The 19,995-nt window shown below is 38.2% G+C and overlaps 1 protein-coding gene across 5 annotated transcripts; it reads right to left on the bottom strand.

Annotated features, from left to right (window-relative positions):
• Window positions 1-349: 349 nt before the first annotated feature.
• Window positions 350-14,551, bottom strand: LOC149753583 (uncharacterized). 5 transcript variants are annotated; one of them, XM_089931089.1, is made up of 6 exons: window positions 13,223-14,551; window positions 11,786-11,818; window positions 10,433-10,582; window positions 4,190-4,410; window positions 3,722-3,818; window positions 350-727 (listed from the first exon to the last, which is right to left on the bottom strand). In XM_089931089.1, exons 1-4 carry the CDS (start codon window positions 13,596-13,598, stop codon window positions 4,304-4,306), a joined length of 666 nt encoding a protein of 221 aa, XP_089787215.1. In that variant the 5' UTR covers window positions 13,599-14,551; the 3' UTR covers window positions 350-727; window positions 3,722-3,818; window positions 4,190-4,303. The 5 variants fall into 5 exon arrangements, with proteins under 5 accessions (XP_089787215.1, XP_089787217.1, XP_089787216.1 ...); XM_089931091.1 differs by lacking the exon at window positions 350-727 and adding an exon at window positions 1,713-3,003; XM_089931090.1 differs by lacking the exon at window positions 350-727 and adding an exon at window positions 1,713-3,032.
• Window positions 14,552-19,995: the final 5,444 nt, after the last annotated feature.

The raw sequence follows: 19,995 nt of genomic DNA on the forward strand, positions 1-19,995 counted from the left end.
ACTTTTTTCCAAAAAGGAATTTTTCTTTTCTTTCTTTTTTTATAAAAAACAAGGAAGCCAAAACGAGAGGGAATTTAACCAAGATAGCAGACATCTTGCTTCCCAGGTATCTTTGGTAAAGATATAGTTCGTTCGACCCCTCATCCATCTTCATTCGCTCATCAAAATTTAGTCGCATGGGTCTCGTTTCCATGTTTATGCGGGATAATCATAGAACTAATTGCACCACAATTATAAGGGCGCGATGTGTAGATATAAAATGCCATGACATCCAGCAAATCTGAGATCCGTGTTAACCAGCCAGTTTACTCCAAAAGCTTAAGCTAACAAGGAATAGATCACCAATGTATATATAAGAGGATGACCACCATTAATTCACAAAAATAAATAATCATGCTGAGAAAGCAGACATTAATATGTACCAAGTGCCAATAAATTCTGAAAAGAAAAATCAGTAAAAATACACTGGAAGGAAATCCTTTTCTTCTTCGTAAAATATCAGCCAGTTGGAGGCCCCACATAGAAGGAATAAGCAGGTGAAAAGAGATCTTAAGTATGCATACATGCATCATGGTCATGGTTGGCAGATAGATTCCCTGGTAAAGGAATTTTACAAAGAATTGGTCGGTTAATCGGGTGAGCTGGTCTCATCATGCACCATACCACCAGCCATTTGTGTTTGATGTCTGGATGCCGTTTCTGCGCAATTCGTGGACAAGGGAGCCATCTTTTTGCACAGGAATAAACAAATGATAGTTAAAGCAGAATCAATTCCTAGGTTGGAAATGCAAAAGCTACGTAGCCTCTGAGCTTAATCAATTAACTGAAACGCATAACGTACAACAATCATGATAGAGTTACACGTCTAGAGAATTCAGCAGGTCAGCCTGAAAATAAATGAAGGCCAAGCAGTAGTAGCTTGGTTTCACCTACAACACCCAGCATCAAGGATATCCATAGTTCAAACAAGTATAACAACCCTGATGAATGAACTATACAAGCTTAAAAGGCTGGGAACAGTGACGATGCAGATTATAATACAACCAGAAAGAAGTCACCTTATGTTAATATTCAAGAGTAGATTCCTCTTTGGTACATATCAGAGATGAAATATACAACCGGCCGGCCAGAAGGGCTAGCAGTTATGCCACCACAATACAAGATTTGTGTCTCATTTCACAGAGTGCTACGTACTCTTAGTTGCCAGAATCAGGTGAAGGTGCAGTCACTACAGAAAAAGTCGGTTTGACCGACGCTTTTTTGCCGACGCTTGTAAGAATCAGGTGAAGGTACAGTCACTACAGAAAAAGTCGGTTTTATCGACCCTTTTTTGCCGACGCTTTTTACAAGCGTCGGCAATTTTCGGTCTATCATCTAAATGTGGCGACGCTTGTAAAAAGCGTCGGCAAAAAACGACGCTAATTCATGCTGGTGTAATCGCAGGCCTAAAACGACGCTAAAAAGCGTCGTCAATCCCTTTTCAGAAGACCGCTTTCCCATGGGGCTCCTTTTCCTTGCCATGACCTTCTCCCCCCTCTCCCCCCTCTCCACCCACCCCTTGAAAAACTACTCTCCATCGCCTCTTCTCCCCTCCACGGGCCGCTCAAAACCCCTCCCCCTCGCCGCCCTCCCGCTCCAGCCACGAGAAAGCCAGCTCCGCCCCGGCTCGGTCGCCGGATCCGGCAGCGGAAGCAGGGAGGGGAGGTGCGGAGGGTCTGGTGGCCGGATCCGGTGGTATTGGTTGCGGATCTGGCGGCGGACTCCTCTCGTTTGGTTGCGCATCTTTGTTCGGGTTCTTGTTGATGGGGAACTGCTGGAGCGCGAGGATCAAGGCGGAGAGCCCCTGCCACAGGTCAGCTTCAGGTATGATGATGAACTGGTGAGGCTTTTTGGTTTTCGAGGCCTCTTGATGCTTGGCTATGGTTTTTTGGATGACTTTATCCATTTTTGGGGGGTCTTTAAGTTGAGATTGTTGCGCTTTGATCTGTTTAGAGAGTTATACTTCAATTTAAAAAGATTTGTTGCTTGCTATCAGCCAGCTAGTTTAATTAGAAAGTTTCATGATCATTTATTTTGCCTGCGTGCTTGAGTTGTTTGGGTCTTTCGATTTTCTTGGGCTATAGATTTGGGCAGTGATCTTGCGAAAGGTTGCTCTGACTTCTCGTAGCGAGGATGAGATCTTGCAATCTTCCAAGCTGAGGTGCTTCACCTTCAGTTCCACCATCCGGCCATCCGGCCCCCAGGGCCTCATGTTCCCCATGATCGAGTCCCCCGGCGCCACCGAGCTCGCCGTTCTGCTGTTTCCCGCCGCGCGGCGTCCGCGGGTCCGCCGACACAGTGGTGCGCGCCTCCGCCTACGGCATCGACGATGGCTACTTGGCGCGGGTTGACGAGGAGCTGCTGGTGATGTGCCAGGTGGAGACGGCGGCGGGGCTGGCGGAGATCGAGGCAATCGCCGGCGTCGAGGGGGTCGACGTGGTGCAGATGGATCTGAGCGCGAGCATGGGGCATCTGTGGGATCTGAGGGATGCGATGAAGGAGGCGGAGAGGAAATTGGGAGGAATCGAGGCTCTGATTCAAAATATTTTTTAAAATATTTTTTTTAAAAAAAATATTTATAACGACGCTTTAAAGCGTCGGCGAAAACTCAAAACTGGTTTGGGCTTTCCTGACACTTTAAAGCGTCGGCAAATATCGTTTTTGCTGACGCTTTTATTAGCGTAGGGAAATCCCTGTTTTTACCGACGCTTTCCCTTAGCGTCGGCAAAAACCGGACCCACACCCATCTGCTCGACGTCTGACCCACGCTTTGGGATGCGTGGGCTGGAAATTCGCCGACGCTTAAAAGCGTCGGTAGAGACCAAAAAAACCGTCGGGAGATATCATTTCTTTTGTAGTGAGTAGAGGGAGTGGAAGTGGAAGATAATGCACCTGCTCCATAATCTTCATTGAATCTTGAACTCAAACCCACGTTCTAAGCACTTCCTTACTAAAAATGTTATCCTAGGTAGAAAATTCTGGTTGCTAAGGTACTGTTTAACACAGAGAAATTACAATAAGAAAAAACACTACTTTCCGATCCTTAAGAAAAAAGAATGAAATGGTAGCCTAGTGCACGAGGCTCCCGCCACTACAGGATCTATGGAGGGTCAAATGTATACAACCTTAACCCTACATATGGAGAGGCTGTTTCCGTGGTTCAAATCAGCGACACCCACTTACAAAGAATGCAATTGATAATATGATACATTAGCTAAGAGCAGACAAGACCACAAAATCTTGCTTCCACATTTTCTTAGAGCATTAAACAAGATGATACATCACTAACTACGAGGTGAAGGAGGAAAACTTGTATGAAGAAAACGTGCTGCCTTTTAGCATCTTCCAGGAGCATTTTTGTCTATTATTTACTGCTTGTAACAGAAGAAGGCTTCGATATGGATGAGAAAAGATTCACTACCAAAGCTGTGGAATTGGGATTATGCCTTTTCCATGATCACAAAATTACACCAAGAACAAGGTAGCTTGCTTCAGCAAAGCAATACAAATAGGGCAAAAAATTTCATCTACGTGATGTCCCTACATGGCCAAATAGAATTGTTGATCAAGTATGTTTAATTCCCTATTATCACTGATATACGAATCAGCCTCAGTCAATTATATAAGCATATCTTGATAATGTCTTGAAAGTTACCTGCAAAGGAAAAGAAATATGCAATACCTGAAGATAAGATTTCTTGTTATAGCCGACAAGATACGGATCAACAATTTCCACCAGCTGGGTCAATGAATCAAGGCTGTTTTCTAGATAGGATATCATCTGAAGAAAATAATTCTCTTTCAGCCATAATGTGACATGGCATAAATTCGATTGTACTTCATATCTACACTTCCATGCAGTAAAAGCTGGACTAATGGAGCTCAGATAATCAAGGAACAGTACACACAAGCAGATATTTCCATAAACTTAACCTGAATATTTTCTTGTAACTATATGAGAGGCAAGCTTTTTATGGTAGAAAGAAAATTATACAGTTGCGTAGCAAACGAGAAGGTAAGCTTACTGCCTGATTTAGAGAATCCAGAGAATGATTTCTCATATAATTCTGGGATAAGTATTTCAGTTCTTTACTTTTCATACCCTATTTAATGTTCATTTGCTTCATGTAGAACGTGCTGGTTAAGAGATATCTTCAAGAAAAGTTGAAGGACGAGTTCTTGCCAGCTACAATCTTCTTCGTAGGGTAATGCAACTGCTTCAGAATCTTCCGAGAATCTAGGACCCGCACCAACTTCCTAAGTGCTAACTTACCAAAAGTGATTCTAAAGTATCCACTTTCCTGCAATTGCACCCACTCCCGCTCCTGTAAATGCATCCGATTCTAGCAACGAAGACCATGTTATCTGGTCCTACATGCAAAAAAGAAAAAAAATTCATAATAATCACCAAATATTATACTTGTATTCAAAATCCTGTAAAAAGAAAACATGAATTTGAAAACCATTGCCAGAATCCAACTCATCACCAGAACATCCAGAAGTACATACATAACCACAATATATAGACCAAATCAATGTTTCAAGTAATGGTGGCACAACAATATCCCAATGTATAAAATAGATCCATGTTCAAAGGTATTGAGGATTTCCCACACTTCAACTCCTAGTAAGCTAGCTCCAACTTATGCAATTTATTGACAAATTCTGCAATAATCTTCAATTTTTCATTAGAAGATTCAATACCAAGTCTATATGGCAAAAGAACTAGAAACTCAAGCTTTCTGAGTTTCTAGTGATTTCAAATAATACTCTGCTTTCATCCAATTACTTCACAAGTTATAAAATTCTCAGCTTGTATTCGTCGAGATGTTTTATCCACTTCAATATTTATCTTTAATTTCACCTTTTGGTCTGTATGACTAATTTTCAAAGTTCTCCTGAACTCCCAAACTAGTTTCAATATGCTAGCAACAGTTCATTGGCTGGTAATGCAAGAAAACAATCAACACAAACACTTACAAGATCCATAAGATAAATGTTTGAGAAGATCCATAAGATAAATGTTTGAGATATCGGGACTCTATCACACTCCAATTTCTACTAAGTGCTGGCTGATGAGTCATAGGCTCATAAGGACAACTCTGAATGCATAAACATCACTGTTTTTGTGTCATGCACCCATCGCAAACATAGCTGTTACTCAAGTAAAACAATTTTATCAGGCCTCTCCAAAAGAAAAGCATTCTAGATTAAGAGGATCCCAGCTTCTAGGAAAAGGTTATTATTGATAGACATGTATATGAACATCAAAGATTTGCAGTGGAATGATAAGACCTTTGTTCATGATATTTCCAAGTAAAGAGCATGCATGTGGGGTTTATAATGCTTTTACCTTCCCATAATGGTGATTATGGAGTTGATTTAATCCTCTCAAAGATAGATTGAGGCCGTGAATGCAATGACCCTTTGAGAATTACTACCCATGGCCTCTTCAATCCACACGCTCTATCTATGAAAGTGTTGCTTAGCACTGGATCTCCAACAACTACAGCCCAAGGAAATGCTCTACTGGATGATAGGGATGTCAACAGGGACGGATACCTGAATATTTTACCCATTCCCGAACTGAATGGCATAGTTTTACCCGAAATTAAATGGGGATGGTTTTCATAATGGGTTTAAAAATTAAAACCGTTCGGTTACAGTTTTGATGATTCTTCAGTCTGAAACCGAACCCAACACCGAACCCAAAACCTAACCTGAAACCAAACGTACCCGATATTTAATATCCTTTATATTTATTGTAAATCCAAATTACTAACTCCATGAGAATGGCCATAAGATAATCCTAGCCCCCTATCCCACTAAAGATATGAGAAAATTTTGAAATGAATAAAAAAATTGAACGGTTTTCCATTTTTCGGTTTTGGTTTCAGTTTTGCGGGTTTTCTTCGATGGCGGTTATGATTTTTTATTGATTTGGTTTCGGTTTTGAAGCAGTAGTACATTTCGATTTTAGTTTCGATTTTTTCACTAGCTACATCAATTCTTCCCTATTGACATGGCTATAGGAAGAACTTGTTCTACTGCTTTACAACAAGCCTTTTCTCTTCCCCCCTCTCTCTCTCCTCTCTCTTTTTTTGGAGAAGCTCTCTCTAGCTAGCCTCTCTCGCCTTATCTATTGTTTCTCCCGCGTGCCTCTCCCATTTTGAAATAAATAAATCTAGATTAAATAAATAAATAAATAACTTTCTAAATTGAAAGATGAGATTATGTAAGATTAAAATTGTAAAGATCCGCCTAGGATTGGGCCGGCCTCTGAATAAGGCGGCCCAATACAAAGAAAGAAAGGGGGGAGGGAGTATCCCGATCGGAATAGCCTCCCTCCCCTGTTTCAAATTTCTCCCCCTCCCGAATCCATCGGAGGGGAAGTTAGAGGGTGATTTAATCCTCCCATATCGGGCGAGGAACGCCTCCGCCCTCCTTCTAGGGCATCAACCGAGGGTCCTTCCACAAAAAAAAAAAAAAAAAGAAGAAAGGGATTGGGTTTTACCTTGCCGCGGAAGGGATCGGCCCATCGCTGTCGATCCGGTCGGGAGGACCTCGCCGGAGGCAAGGTGAGCATCTTCTTCTTCTCCTCCTTCTTCGTTTTTGGCCCTTGCTTCTTTGGGAATGAGGCCGGGAAGCCTCCGGAATGATGGAGAAGCCGAGCCGGTTCGGCCTTCTCCTCTTCCGTTCCGGCCGGCCGGCAGTCGTAGGGCGTGGCACGGCCAGCCGTCGCCGGGCGTGGCACCACCGGCACGCCACAGACCGACGACCATGGAGCGTCGCCGGCCGTGGGCCACCTGCAGCCGAACCCTCTCCTCCCCTTTCCGACGGGAAGAAGGAAGAAGAGAGGAAGAGAGAGGGTCTTTCCCCTCTCTTTCTCTTATTAAATAACCCTTTTATTATATTATTTGTCTATTTGTTGTTTGGTTTCCTTTTTACTATTGGATCCGGGAAGATCATGGCCTTGAGGACTCTAGATAGTCTTGGGATGCTAGATTTTAGAGGACCCTTTAGAGGATTAAACAGGGGTCCTAGATCATCTTATATCTTTGACAAATTTTAATAATGACTTGGTTCTGTAGGGGAACAATCTATTGGACGAGAGGACGCTGAGCAGAGTCCTGAGCATTCCGGTTCATAGATCACCGTGAGGGCGGGTGATTACTTGTCGGAGTTTTCAATAAGAGTAAGAATCCTTGTACGCCAATCCTACATGATATACATATTTTTGCACTATATATGTTTGATATGCTATGATCCAGACAAAGCAAAATAGTTTTATATTTAATTATATTTTGATCGTGTTGGCTTGTGGTTGGTAGTGTGATGGATGCTTGTATGTGTATAACTTATACCTGCATAATTGAATTTATGGATGTGGTGGTATGGACTAACCATGTTATAGTGATTGCCCTGTCACGGGCCGGAAACGTGATCATGGTTAGTCTAGGCCGGAAATAAAGTAAATAAAAGGGATTGATGTGTGGATGTGAAATTGATTAAATGAACATTGACTTTGGGCCGTCTCGTTATTATGGGTTTGCCCGTCACAGGCTCTAAGTGTGACACTATTGGTTTGCCCGTCACAGGCTCTAAGTGTGACAATGTTGGTTTGCCCGTCACAGGCTCTAAGTGTGACACTATTGGTTGCCCGTCACAGGCTCTAAGTGTGACAATGTTGGTTTGCCCGTCACAGGCTCTAAGTGTGACAATGTTGGTTTGCCCGTCACAGGCTCTAAGTGTGACACTATTGGTTTGCCCTGTCACGGGCTGGAAACGTGACCGGGATTTGGCCCAAAGTCGGAAAGATAATTGATCCGGATCAAGTTAATATAGAATGGAAAGAAAAAGCTTTGAAAATATTAATGAAGATTAATGAGCTGTCGTATGCTATATCATTCTTGCGTGGTTGGACTTTCATTGATATTTGACGTGCATACTTATATTGATTATTTGAGCCTTTTGATAGTCGGTTTATGATTTCATGAAATGTGCATCGATTTATCGTGGCTTTCAAATTCATATTATTATTGTGTTGGTATGGATGTGTAGGGATTCTTACTGGGCTGTAAAGCTCACCCCCCTCTTCTTCTTTTTCTTTACCAGAGTTGCAGGATGCATAGATTTGGATGGGATGGGCGCAGAGTGCGAGTACCAGAGTTATTAGTTAGTTAGTTTGTTTATCCTTCTTTGATGTCGATGAACATTTGAAGACTTTGTAATTGAACCAATTTGTTTATTTGGACATGTTGGATTTGTCTATTTGAATTATTAAATTAGTTGTGGATTTATTGGAATTTTTGTTAATCATAGGCCTTGCATGATCTTTAGGGCACTGCTCTAGGGCTCATGCGGCCGGTCGCGTACCGGACCCGGGTGCTGGGTTCGGGGCGTGACAGAAATGTTTGAGTAAAGAAATGAAGCTTATTTATCTGAAAAAACTTACAAGGGAATCACTTATTAATTAAATAAAATATAAAATGGTTTGGCACTGTACTTTCATCAATAAGCTATGCTTGGTTTGGATCAAGGTAACATCTACCCCCTAAAATAGTTTCAAATTCATAGTCAAGGTAAGTTTAAGTAAGAAAGGATATCACATTGAGAACTAAAAAACTCTGTGATTAGTAAGTCTACCTTAGTGCTTAATGATTTTAAGCAAATGCAACTAGGCAGCAATCAAGGCTTGCCGTACAGACCTATATTGCCCCATATTAGGCATACCATACTATATCAATATAATACTAAGGTTCTATTCAACATATGAACAAAACTGTTCCGAACTGGTGTGTGTGAACCAAGAGGAACTATCCCATACCACCCAGCTTCGTATCGTATTGGCCTGCACTCCACAATTTTTGATCGGCACCATGGTTGGGCGTGAGAAAATGCCATGTTGGTACAATGTACATATCATACCATGCTGGTAAGGTACCAGAGTGGTAGTAGGTACAAATATAGCAAACCTTAGGAGTAATCCCTTACGACAAATGTGTGGTGTCATGTATAGTAAATATCTGATCATAGAGGACTAATCGCACATTTCCATTTTTGCAAACTGAAATAGCCTTCAGGCTATTTTAATCTAAAAAAACATGTCTAGCAAGTAACGTTCTAAACTGTCCTATAATGTGGAAAAGTAGATGAAGAAGGAAGGCAACGTCCGATGTAGGGAAATTATTCAACTAGATGGAGCAAATAATAGGTCAAGAGGATATATTGAAAAATTATCTCCACATACATGGCTATGCTCGGAAATATTCTTTAAGGTTAATGGATAGAAACAATCAAACAACTGCAGAATATCTAAAAAAGGTGGGGTTGAGAAGTAAAAACAAAATTGTAAGACATTGTAAGACATATCCTAATATGATTAATAAAAACATGTGCATGAGGAAATCTTTGATGCTCCAGTACCATATTATAATATTTGAACTGATAATATGATCAAAAAGAAAAAATGTATCTTCAAGATCATTTTCTCCTAGAACAAGTCCACTTCATAATCCAGCAACAATTTTATGTTTTATTATTATTTACAATAAAAATACAAGAAGACAGCGAATATCCAACCAACATCAGCCAAGGTTACTGAACATATATTACATGATGCTTTCTAAGCCCAACAATTAACACAAATATATATAAAATGAATGCCAACTCACATACAAGTGTAAGAGCAGTTTCTAGATCTCAAAGAATTTTGATTGACTGGGACACTTATGATGGATGGATTTTTTATAACAGCTATGCAATTCAGTGCTTGTGCAGATTATGATATAGCTTTCCCTTTTATGAAGTCACAGTTAGAAGACATGATTTGTTTCTCACTGGACATAAAAGTGGTTCAGAATTGGAACAACATCAGTTGTAAGAACAAAACTTGAACCAATGTAACCAAGTTATTGTGATAAACTTTGCACAGGATATTAAGGTCCACAAAAAACCTTTTTGACTTCGTCTTCATCTGCTTTATAGCAACATCCTACGCATAAAGAGAAAAATGCCACTGATGACATCCAATACTACCAACAGTACTGCAGCAGTAAAGATAAACACATGCTACTTACTTCTCCTCTTAAACACATAGTGGAAACACCCACAAGATCCCTGCCCAATCTTTTGTGATACACTAAAATTTGAATTTGCAACGCAAACTTCAGTATATGGGAAAATAGTTGCTGTAACAGACTCAAATGATGCCATACCCCTTTGCATCACAGAGCAATTCAAATATCGAGAACAAAATTAAAAGACAAATTTCCAGAGCCTGCATAAATGCAGTAACTGGATGGAAAAAGGAAAGATAACAATATCACAAATAGCATACATTCATAGCGCTACAATCCTTTCCATGAGGTATGAGATGCAAAATTATTTGTACCAGCAGAGGAAGTAGAAGCTGGGGGGAAATGATATATTTTCTGTCCTCTTAAATATGCTTCCCAATGCACGTCTTTTCTTTTACAGCAACAAATCCAAAAGAATACTGTGCATGAAACAGGAGATGCGGCTATGGATGTGAGGACAACTCCTGGAACAATATGTAAATGGTGTTGAGATCTTGATAAAATTTTGCTAGATCCACAGGGAAGAAGAAAAAAATTATGAGAAATTACACCAAATATCAGAATCAGGAGTTAGGAAAATAAAACGATGACAAGAAGTAGGTGAATCATGCAATGTAAAGTGATCCATAGCCCATTTCCTATAAAAGAAACATATCTTAACAATTTCAGCCTATTCCAGGTGTCCAAGATTACAAGAAACTTAGAATAATGCACACACCCTCATTTACATGATTACCATAGGTCAAAGTTTTTTACAGGAGTTGCAGTTTAATAAAGTTTTAACTTCAAACAATGTAAATTACTGAGACCTTGAAGGTGTGAATACATACATAAATTGTTAGAAGAATCTGCTCAATCATAATTATATTACATCAAAGGGGATTGCAAGGAAATGGCATTTTCAAGACAGGACTTTACCAATTAATCACCAGCAATATTTATTTTTAGAGCATCGCTTGGCATCTCAGTTTCATCGATGCTCTGTACCTGCTCCTAGAAGCCCAGAATAAGAGACTAGTGTAGTAGTAATTGTTTTACCCTATAATAAAAGCATCATTTACAGCTAATGTTAAATTACTAGATTTTTTTGTCATAAAGATGTAAAATGCCGTGATTTGCAACCAAAAATTGCAGCAACTTTCAATGATTTTACATTGACAAGCACAAGATGAAATCTCCAATCAGAAACATAGAAGATATCTTTATCATTACTACTTAGGACATCAATGACTTTATTAGAAGTAGCATTAGGACTGTATCAGATCTTTGTCAGGGTGAAAGAGTTCTACGCAAGAGAAAAATATAGATACTTTATATAATGATAAAAGCATCACTAGGCTTTCTATGATGATCAATCCAACCAAATCCAACATCATCCCAGCCCCCATTCTATATTCATCACAAAATGATCATTCAGTTGTAAGTTAAAAATTTCAACAGCATACAAGAATTGCAATTAATAATGAATCACTGATATGCTTCAAGTAACATGGGTTGCAGTTGCTCAGTAAGGACTTCAACCAATCAAAACTTCTATTAAAATTAATCACAAAAAAAAGGTCCAAGTAAGTTGAAAAGCATGAACTGCCTATAAAGCAGAGATGATAAGAGAGATGGTAGTTTTCCCTTAGGAAAAAAAAAAGAAAACAGATATGATAGTAACTGACCATTGTCATCAACCATAACAACATGACCATGGCCTTTTCCAATGCATTTTACATGCAAGACCAGGGAAAAAGAAAAAGTTAGTTAGCAGAATGCAAGCTTATTTTTACAGCACCAAAAGTACAATTACGTTAAGAATTTCATGAATTCTGACATCTAAATGAGAAGCCAATAGAGATGGGCTAAATTAAATGGGAATTACAGTATAAAGAAGAAAACTAGAAGAGAAATTGCAGCATTTTAACACGGCTTAGCACACTGAAGCTGTGTAATTGAATATTTATGAGTTCTATGCACATGAATGATTTCAATTCGAAGACATTCTAGATTTGTCAAAAAATCAGCAGCTAGAAGGCATAAATTTGCACTTACCATAGCTATAAGTGGATAAAATACCAAATTCTCCTATATCTTAGCTGGTTCAGATGACAAACAATGTGATTACTCAGTGGACCTTGTCAAGAATCAACATGATCCATATGAAGATGCATTTTTTAAAAATTATGTGAAAATAACTTACGTATGGCTAAAATCTTTATATGCGAGGGTAGGAGTTCAGACTGAAGAGGAAAATCTACATATAAAAGTGAGGCAACTGTGATGAAAATGAAAAGGTTTAAATCTCTGTTTGTTTATAAAAAGAAGGAAGGGGGGGGGGGGGGGGGGGGGTGCGGTGAGGGTTTGTTTATAAGTTTCAAAATGGAAAGGTGGATATCTAGATTCGCATACGGTCGTTACTGAGTGCCCAAATTTAAATCTCCGTTTTTATCACTTCTCCAATTTTCAAGCACATCCTTGAGCTCTACGAAGATATGGTGAACTTCTTTTAGGAAGAGATATAGCGCAACATCTTTTGTGGGGGGAGTAAAATATCATACAGCACCTGTCAAGACCAGAAAGGTGGTGCAACTCCAAAGAAAAGAAAAGAAAGCAGCAGTCGAACAATGCTTCAAAAGCACCTCCCCTTTTGGGTATTTCTGCATCTCTCCTACAAGTGGATCTTAAAGTTTGTTCCCACCATGGCAGTTTCATTCGACAACTTGTACAAAACTTTCTATTTATCTTGAATCGTTACCTTGTTTCGACAAAATTATAAGATTCTCAATTTAAGTTCACAAAAATCTATCAGCATCTATATATTCCTCTCATCTTGGTTAATTTGTAATTATCTTCCTCACCTTCTTTTGAGCCCAACCTACATGAATTTGACTATAGAAAAGTATCGAATGCAGCTTTAAAAATGGTAGATAAAGCTCGGTTGGAAGGCATATCGGGTCACGACATGGAGGTCATAGGGTAAATCACAGGCTAGTCAGCATGGAGAGAAATTCATAGACCTAACGAAATGAAAAGGAACCAAGAAGCACTCCCGCCAATACGGTTTAAATAAATTTGCAGGGAATAATGATATATGCCTGTTGTGGAAATGAAAATCCTACCTCCAGCATGGATGAAGGAAGTGTCCCGTATCTTGTTTAGTTTCTTAGCCTCGCTAATGTCCGCCTTGAAAGGAGAGTGCGTCCCCAGGCTGAATGGTATATTCATTGTAGCAAGCAGATGTTTCTCTGGCTTTTCCAACACAAGCCACCCAGACTTCTCTGAGGATGCGCTTCGATGTGTCTCCTGGCTGGACGGCGTAGGCAGTGTCCGGAGCAATGCAGCCGTTTCGCTGAGGCTTCTGCCGGATTGTTTAGGCACAGAATACAGCGAGGCCGGGCATGAATCTGTTGGAGATATGTAGCATGGCATCAGTGACAAAACAGAGCAAGCAAAAACAGAACCACCACCGAAATCACTCGAATTTCTCGCATTCATTTAAAAGAAGGTGCGCACCGCTAAGTCCAGTTAGACTTTTCTCTGCAGGAGCAGCACCTCGGGCAAGAAAGTAACAGCAATGGCACATATTCTTGGGGGAAAAAAGGGTGGCACATATTCTTGGGGAAGAAAACAGATAATAGAAGAAGCCTAGGAGGATAATTGAGGCCTCAAAAGGAATTGCGCAACCTCCAGAAGAAACTTAAGCCCGAAGTTGGTTTGATCATCGTGAGATCATAATGTGAAGAAAACCTAATCTTGATAAAAGGAAAAGAAAGTTAAAAAAATGGAGACAAAAAAGAAATTCACCACAAGATCGAGTGCTAGGAATGAAGAACTTTGCTGGGTTGTCAGGGCTCGATCATGAACGAAAAAGAAACGAAAGAGAATTAGATGCATACAATAGAAAACCGAATTCAAGAAATCAAACTAGAAGTTGGCAAAGGTGAGAGATTCGAAACTCCTTAAGTTCTTGCTACGATAAGATAGCGGTGATCCGAGAACCCTAAACTCGAGAATCTACGATCAGAAAACGGTAAAATTATCACATCAAAAAAAGGGTAAAATTAAGAAAAGCCTAAATTCAAGATTCTTCCTAGGGTTTCTTGATGGAGAGCTGGTGAGGGAATGATCATAGGATGGAAGAAGACGTTGAGGAAAGAGACGCAAAGAAAGAGGAAACGATCAAATCAGAGTAGTTTCAACTCCTTTTCTTTGACCACGACGCCGGCACAGAGAGGGAGGCTAACAAAAGAAACAAAGAGGGACCAAGAATCCAGAGGGAAAGAGGGAGGAAAGGGAGTCGGACGTCGGACGTAGCGTACGTACGTCGGACGAACGGCCACCCTTGTTTGGCTCGCCCCAGTGCAAGGGGCCGGAAATCAACCTATCAACGCCCCGGTGCAAGGGGGCCGGAAATCGAACCCATCAATCGACCGTTGGGAGCTTGGGCTATCGAGACTACGAGTCACGGACTCGGTCATTTATGATTTGAATATTATGTAATGCTGCCGCTCTCTATGCTTCGGCTGAGCATAGGCCGGATTTGGGTAAAAAAATATTAAATTTTACATGGACCTAGCCCAAAGTTATTAAAGTAACGTTTAGGCCCGAAAGCCGACCCACAATCCGCTCTAATGATTCAGGACGCTGATCGATGTCTTTTATCGATTGCTCCATTCATATTTGTGCGTTGCTAAACAAAGTCTTCGCTTTGGATTAGAGCTGATTATAGGCCGAGTTCAGGTAAAAAAGAGTCACATTTTAAATAGGCCCGACCCAAAATCTGATCAAATGAATAGAGTTTCCGCCCGAGGCCTGACCCGTGATCAACAATACTTCGGATCACGAGATAGTGATCCTATCCAACAAGTGATTGGGCTTCTAACTCGCCTCTTATGTCAATTTTTTCTCTTATCTTCTTTGTATACAAAAGGCGAAGCCTAAAAAACAAAATTGAATTATTAATATACTATATTACTAAAGCATCTTCTTCAATCCATACCTAGTTATAATCTTATAGAATAAAAATAGCAGTACATTAGCCTTCCCACATAGCCCTTGATTCAGCATTTTTACAATAACTAAAAGTTTAGCAATAACATATATAACTTTGCCCATATAATCTCTCATAATATATCTAATCTAATTGAGAAAAAGAAAAATTTTCTCAATCTGCTCAACTTAAATTGCTCAACAAAAATTTAGAAAAAGCTGAAAAAAATGGCCAAAATAGGATTTAGAACCTCTTTTCTTTCATTGATGATTTAAAAGTGAAAGATATAGCATTTATTTATTTATAATAATAAGGTCCATTCTTGCATAATTCGGATCGATTTTTTTTTATAGTTTGAATAGAATTAGCTTTCTAAAAATAGACACGACTAGAAAAAATCAACACAAACAAACTAAAATCCTACAAGGGTAGATTTCGATTCTTATATCAACTTTATCTCTGATCACTCTATCTATTTGCTTTCTAGATTGGGAGATATGTCCAGTTAAAATTTTTCTCGAAAAAAATTTTAGTTTAACCAACTCAATTCGGACCCAAATGATGGAATTTGTACATAATTGCTAACTGCATTACCTCTTTTAGTGAGAGAGGATATGTCATGGATCTCAAAAAATTACCTAATTAAAAAAATCATCTAAATTAGATATCGTATGACCAAGTTACGACTTTCGGACGTTTGGCATGTGATTCAGCTTTTTGATATGCAAGTCTCACTTCTAAATCCTTTCCAGCCCTACCTGTAGTGACCAAAGTAGTCCTTCTCAAGTCCAGCAATCCTTTTGAATCAGGGTTCTTCTTGTTTATAAGATTTAGCTCCTACTAAATCAAAAATTATGGATGGGGAAATGCCTACTTCCTCACTTCGCAACTAAATCATTTAGCTTTGCTTGGAGATAGTTTCCAATCTTGGTCTTCTTTACTTCCAGATCTCGCGAGAGCTTGACCTCTTATAAGTAGTATCAGCTTCTCGTGTCATCATCATAAATTTATTACAGGCATTAGCAAGTCGCTTCGTCAAAGCTGTAGTTACAAGATATGTTCCTCTGTGTTTTAGAGGCATTAATTATAAACTACCTCATGTACTTTATAAGTCGATACTTTCCTCTGCCAACTATAAAAGACTGCATCTCAATCCCTAAGGCATGGGCTTCCAAGGATGATATGATAAACATCTAAAAAAACTACTTCGTAAGTCACCTCATCAATGTACCTCTCAGTTATTAAAAATATAAAGTTATAGTACTTGGTGATCTTCTACTCGATATCTTTTTGAATCCATCGAGAGGGTAAGAACCCAAATAAAGCTTGGTCCACAACTTTAGTTTCCAAATGAGGCTTGCATATATATATGAGGTTCTTCTAGCTTCCAAGATCTATAATAGCTCTGATAATGCTTTGCTTCTTCTGGATTTTTAAGTGAAAGAGTTTTTCTCATGTTCTAGGTTTGTTTCAGTTGCTGTCATGGATTTTCTTGCCATCATTGTCAATTTTGAATCTGCTTACTCAAGCTCAAGTAGTTCTTCAACCTCTATCAAATTAAAAATTGCCTTTCTTTTCTTCTTAGAATCTTTATCCTTCAACTTTTTCCTCTTCGGCTACAACTTGGGGTAAAGCTTCCAACACTTTTTCTTAGTATATCCATTGATCTCATAGTGGTCGCAATAATTTTCTCTAAATTATGTTAGCCTACTTTTGCTTTGCTCCTCTTTCTGGAATAGCTTTTTGCTACTTTGCTTGAACTTATCGCCATTCTTATCGCCCTTAGGCCAATTCTTCTCCTTAATTCACAAGGCTTTTATACTAGCTTCATTAATATTTTCAACTTTGAAGAGTTTCAACTTCTTCTGGGAGACAACTGACGTACTTCATGAAGATCGCATGATCATCGATGGAGATCCGAGTGAGATGACTTACTTGTAGAACTCGATGGTGAAATCCTGGATAGATTGGTCATGCTTCTATCACAAGTACTGCCATTTGATCTAACAATCCTCCTCATGATTGACTGGGTAAAATGGCTTCTTGATTAGGCTCTTAAATTTATACTACATCAGATTAGAGATGTCATTGTGCTGCATATATAAATTTCACTAGGTAAGAGCATGGTTGGAAAGCTTGAGGCATGTAAAAACTATCTTTCTGATGCTAGTGTAATTATAGTTAATTGGTCTAGCCAATTATCCAGCCTCTCTGCGTCGACAATCCCATCATATACAAGAATCTCGAAATGAGCTTCAACTTTGAAAGGCTGAATTGGAGGATTTTGAGTGTCTGCATGTTGCTCATCCTCCTCGTTAGAGGGTAGATCTTTGTCCCCAGACGTGGAAGTCGGCTTTGCTGTGGGAATTAATGATGATTGTATTTAAAAGCATCGGCAATCAAAATACGATCTTGGTGAGTTGAGCAATCTTCTTCTCAAATTTTATGAGACATCCTTTTATCTTGTCATCCGTCGAAATAGAACCGGCAACTATATTAATCTTTATCCTTCACTATACTCCGAGCACGAATAGTCCTTCTCCTATCTACTTGTACCGCTCGTGCATCTGGACTATAAATTAAGGTCCCATCATATGTAGAAGTCCAAACTCCAATACCAACTTGATTTGATAGGATTAAAACATTGATTTACCCTCTTTATTCCCCTCCTTTTTGTGAAATTTGTAAAATATAAGCAACCACTTTGTTGTGGCAGTAGAAGGTATAGTTTAATATTTTATCTCTACCTGCTAAGTTTTTGTTTTTTAGGTATAAGTTATTATAGGGCCAGTTCATATATGTGATCTTTTCTGCTTTTTGAGAAGTTGTATATTGAAAGATCATGAAATATAGTCAAGGGAAGATTCAACCGTAGTTCTATTGGATCCGCACCAATAGGATTTGCAAACTTAGAAAGCTTGCACCCTCCGTTCCATGCACACATTAATGGAATTGCTTATTTTGCTCCTACTTGGACAAGATGCAAGTTAATTTTGATGCCGAGTGATAGAAAATGATAAAGCTCCTTCCTATCTTATGATTGTTTATCTTTTCTTTTCTTCTTCTCTCTTTTTTTTTTAAAAAAAAAAAATCCTTTTCGTAAGCTCAATCTATAATGTTTGATATATGATGCTTGGAGATGAGAAATTTGACTTGAAAATTGTATCAAGCTCAACACATGATTTGTAGGCAAGAGCAGTAATACGACTTCCACTCAAAAAAGCTTCTCAAGATCTTAGAAAACTCATTAGTTCTTTTTCTCTGCTAATTAAAGTTCTGGTTTGCTTGCCCAAACATAGTTATGTCTACCATCATCTTTTTGAGACATGATGATAAGGCATGCTTCAAAGACGGATTAGCTTCGGCATTACACTTTAAAATGAACATATTTTTTAACAATATTGGTCAAACGTAGATGGCACGGTGACCGCACGCAATGTTGACATGCTGCCCATCACGCACGACTTTGAGAAGCTTAAAAGTGGATGATTATTATATTTTTGCATCCCACCATCTTTGAAATCCATTGCTCTTGTGAAGCAAGGCACCGTCACTTCCATCATCATGCGAGGAGAAAGGCAGTCGTTATTATGGGAGTGCTCGTATCGGAAGACTTCGTTTCATCGAGATACGCCAGATTGTAGAATAATTTATAATCTTAAAAATTTATTTATTTAAAAAATAATTATAAAGAAAAATAAATTTTACTATATTTGATTGGTAGAAAAATTATTCGAATGAAAAAAGATTACTATATTTAGCTGGGGATGATCGTATGTGATAAGAATGTTGGTTTGTGTAAGGATTCATTCGGTTGGGATATTTCGTATTATAGAATAATCCGACAATTTTTAAAAATTATTATCTACAAAAATATTTGGAAGGAAAATAAGTTTTACTATATTTGATTGGTAGAAAAATTACTTGAAAAAATGATATTAAAAAAAAATTACTATATTTTGTTGGAGATAATCTTATATGAGAATATTACTAAATTTTTAACAATATTTTTAAATAAATAATTTAGATAATAATTTTTTTTCTCCATGCATTTGTTGGCCATATGCAACTCGCTTATTAACACGGTAAATAATGACTATTTTGAATATTAAAATATATTTATATGAGTTAATGTATATTTTTAGATTAATTATGCACATATTATGAAATATATTTCTTATTATAAATAAATATTAGTATATTTTGGCATATAATAAATACATTAATTATTAATAAATCTCATGTTAGATTTATTGATAACTAATAAATATTTATTAATTATTAGTATTTATTAATAAATATATTATTTTTATAAATATTATTGATCAGTTTATTAACATATTTATGATATATTAACATAATATATAATAATATATTAATTTTATTAATATAGTTAATAAAAAATTTAATACGATATAAGTGAGGTTATTTTCGTTAATAAATGATATTTTCAAACTATCGCACCTAGATAATTTAGTATAGAAAAATAAACTTATATTATCTTTTTTTCATGAAAATAATTACATCATCCATTATTTATTAAACCATCTCTTTCATCCGCTTTTCGTACTAAATATGGTAATTTAAAATAAAATTTATATTTTTATGCCAGATTATCCCTGACAACTAAATGGATCTTAAAGATTTTATTGTGGCTATTGCAGTGGTTTATTTTAATCTTCATAAAATAATAGTATTTTCCAAAATTCAGATTGGACTAGGTCTAATTAGAAATATTTCTAATTTTTTTAAAAAAATAAAATCTTGATGCCGGAGCTGGGGCCGAGGCATCTTCGCATCAGAAACATTTACCAACATTTCCCTCACTTTATTTATTCCCCTTGGCGGACTGAGAACACTCGTGATCACCTGCTCTTTCTTTTCTCGCCGTCGATCCCGAGC

Source organism: Phoenix dactylifera, chromosome 5 (genome assembly GCF_051530095.1).
Source record: "Phoenix dactylifera cultivar Ajwa chromosome 5, Ajwa_hap1_PhDact_Kaust_v1.1, whole genome shotgun sequence".
Taxonomy (NCBI): Eukaryota; Viridiplantae; Streptophyta; class Magnoliopsida; order Arecales; family Arecaceae; genus Phoenix; species Phoenix dactylifera.